This window comes from Sycon ciliatum, chromosome 2 (assembly GCF_964019385.1).
Source record: "Sycon ciliatum chromosome 2, ocSycCili1.1, whole genome shotgun sequence".
NCBI lineage: Eukaryota > Metazoa > Porifera > Calcarea > Leucosolenida > Sycettidae > Sycon > Sycon ciliatum.
The window spans coordinates 4,048,341-4,050,840 of NC_088644.1; the positions used below are offsets into that span (position 1 = coordinate 4,048,341).

At 46.8% G+C, this 2,500-nt stretch overlaps 1 protein-coding gene across 2 annotated transcripts in view; it reads left to right on the forward strand.

Annotated features, from left to right (window-relative positions):
• LOC135808309 (helicase POLQ-like) overlaps positions 1-2,500 on the forward strand; it is a 32,887-nt gene that overhangs the window by 18,121 nt on the left and 12,266 nt on the right. For both annotated transcript variants that reach the window (XM_065321482.1, XM_065321481.1), the window contains exons 13-17: positions 1-242; positions 876-1,033; positions 1,409-1,510; positions 1,850-2,026; positions 2,454-2,500. The exon at positions 1-242 is cut by the window's left edge and continues 5 nt beyond it; the exon at positions 2,454-2,500 is cut by the window's right edge and continues 67 nt beyond it. In XM_065321482.1, the coding sequence (XP_065177554.1) occupies positions 1-242; positions 876-1,033; positions 1,409-1,510; positions 1,850-2,026; positions 2,454-2,500 (726 nt within the window). The remainder of the gene's footprint in view (positions 243-875; positions 1,034-1,408; positions 1,511-1,849; positions 2,027-2,453) is intronic.

Sequence of the window (2,500 nt, forward strand, 5' to 3'; positions counted from 1 at the left end):
CGGTAACCTGCAGCTACTGCTGAAGAGTGGTTTCATCCGGCGGCGGCCGCAGCCCAGCGACGGTGCTGCTGCTGCTGCTGCATCTGCCTCGGTGGTGCTCGGCAGCACTGACGGCGCCTCTCAATCCCAGAGCCTGATGGCGAGTAGTGCTACTCTGTCATTACCTGCTAGCAGCAGCTGTCTTGGTCCCAACACACGCTACTACTACCGGGCAACGACGCTAGGCATGGCTACTATGAAGGGTATGGAAACTAGACCAAAAGTACATGTACATTCCCCGTATATTCTCTATTATAACTTATTAGCGTTGTGCTTACATTTTTTCAACACCCTCTACCCTGTGCGTGTACTTCACCACCTCTTGTGGTGAAGTACATAGTGTTGAGGCTGCTGTGAACATGTTATTTTCAGTGTAACTTTAATTTCTGTGATTTCGGTAGAGAAACCAGGCACCTAAATTTAAATTACACCTAAAAGGCACTAGAGTATGTACTGTATGTGAAGGGAAAGCTGGTCACCTAATTCTAAATTACACCTGAAGCCTGGCAGGTCCCTGACACCGAAATTTTAATACACCTAAAATTACATGTTTTACAGTATGTTCTGGTGGAAGAAATTGAGTCATCCCGACTCAGCTAGTGCTGGGCACTGTGAAGCCCAAGTCCTACAAACACTGGTCTGTGCACAGGCACAGGACTCTACCATGAGATAGGGTAATATTGAACTGCACTGCTGTTCATCTTGATCGTGTTATGATTCGATGACATGGGGATGTTCTTGATGTGGGTACGTTCTAAGCTTCAATGTATTTTTTTAAAGTTTAGAATGTACCATGCCAATGTCAAGAACCCATATTGTGTGTTGATTGTGACCAGGCTCACTGGATGTCAGTGTGGCACCGATTGCATACCGTGACATGCTGCGTTCACTGCGTACCATCAGCCTATCCACAGATCTACATCTGCTGTACCTGGTGACGCCGGTGTCTGAGACAGTCAACTTGGAGCCCGACTGGATGGTTTTTCTCCGAGAAGTAAGTACTTGTAGTTATTGATTGCTGTATGTGTTGTTGTTGTTGTTGTTGTTGTTGTTGTTGTTGTTGTTGTTGTTGTTGTTGTTGTTGTTGTTGTTGTTGTTGTTGTTGTTGTTGTTGTTGTTGTTGTTGTTGTTGTTGTTGTTGTTGTTGTTGTTGTTGTTGTTGTTGCTGTTGCTGTTGTGACCTCGAACTGCAGGAAAATTGGCCGGTGTGCATCAGTAATGTACTTCAAAGTAAACAAGTACATGTCGTCAATTTCTTGTCACCATGGACAAGTGACAAAGTGGTGATCGTGCCAGGTTTCACCATCACAGTATTTCAGCTTATTTGTGACATTGACAATGTTGTATTACTGCCCGTGTTCTTGTGTAGGTGAGTAAGTTACAGACAGAAGAAGCTCACGTCGCATCTATCCTGGGTATATCGGATGCCTGCCTTACTCAGCGAGCGACCGGACGATCCAATGCTGGAATGGTACGCGCTGTTGTGATCCTAGTAGTTGCACTGTTGCACTGTTGCTTGTCAGTGATCATAGCTATGGTGCTGATTGTGATATCACTGGCGGTGGTAGTTGTGCTGGTGCTGCTGGTGCTGTTGCTGCTGCTTCTGTTATTGCTGTTGTTGTTGTTGTTGTTGTTGTTGTTGTTGTTGTTGTTGTTGTTGTTGTTGTTGTTGTTGTTGTTGTTGTTGTTGTTGTTGCCGCTGAGATTCTTGATGGTTTCCTACAGTTCCTCACTCACTGGCCTTAAAGCTAATGTTTTCGACCACTACCTTCAACCCATGCATGTTTGTGTTCTTTCTCATGTTCATCAGTCCGCTGCCCAGGAGATGGTGTACCGTAGGTTCTACCTAACACTTCTGCTGCATCACTTGCTGAAAGAGCGCAGCGTCTGGGACGTGGCAGCCATGTTCTCGTGTTCGCGAGGTTTCGTTCAGAACTTGATGTCCTCGGCGGCATCCTTTGCATCCTGCCTCCTACACTTCACAGAGGTGAGTGTAGGATTCATCTCCCCGTATTCCTTTTGAGAATGCTTTTGTTGGCAAAAATTTTACGGTTCGCGTGAGACTCGGTTTCTCTATTTAGAGGCCGAGTTTTCCGCATCCGTAGGAACGCCACCACCCTTCAAGGATCAAGCTGCAGATGCAGCGGGTGAGTAGATCAGCTCACCAGCATGTGGTCAACGACCGAAAATCCCATTCACTGCATCCATGTTTTCCTCGTGCCAGGCCACGAGTTCCCAATTAACTGTGGGTCGCAGCACGGCTGGAAAAAATCCTTCCGCTTCTTTTTTTGTTGGCAATTGGGGTCGCAATGGCCGTATCATGAACATGTACTACTTGTTCTGCTTCAATGGCTTTGAACTATTGAGCTTCTTGTCTGTGATCACGCCCTGTCCGTGTCTGTGTGCACCCCCAGGGCCTGAAAGAGCTGCGCTACGTTCACATCCTCTTGCCAGACATCGT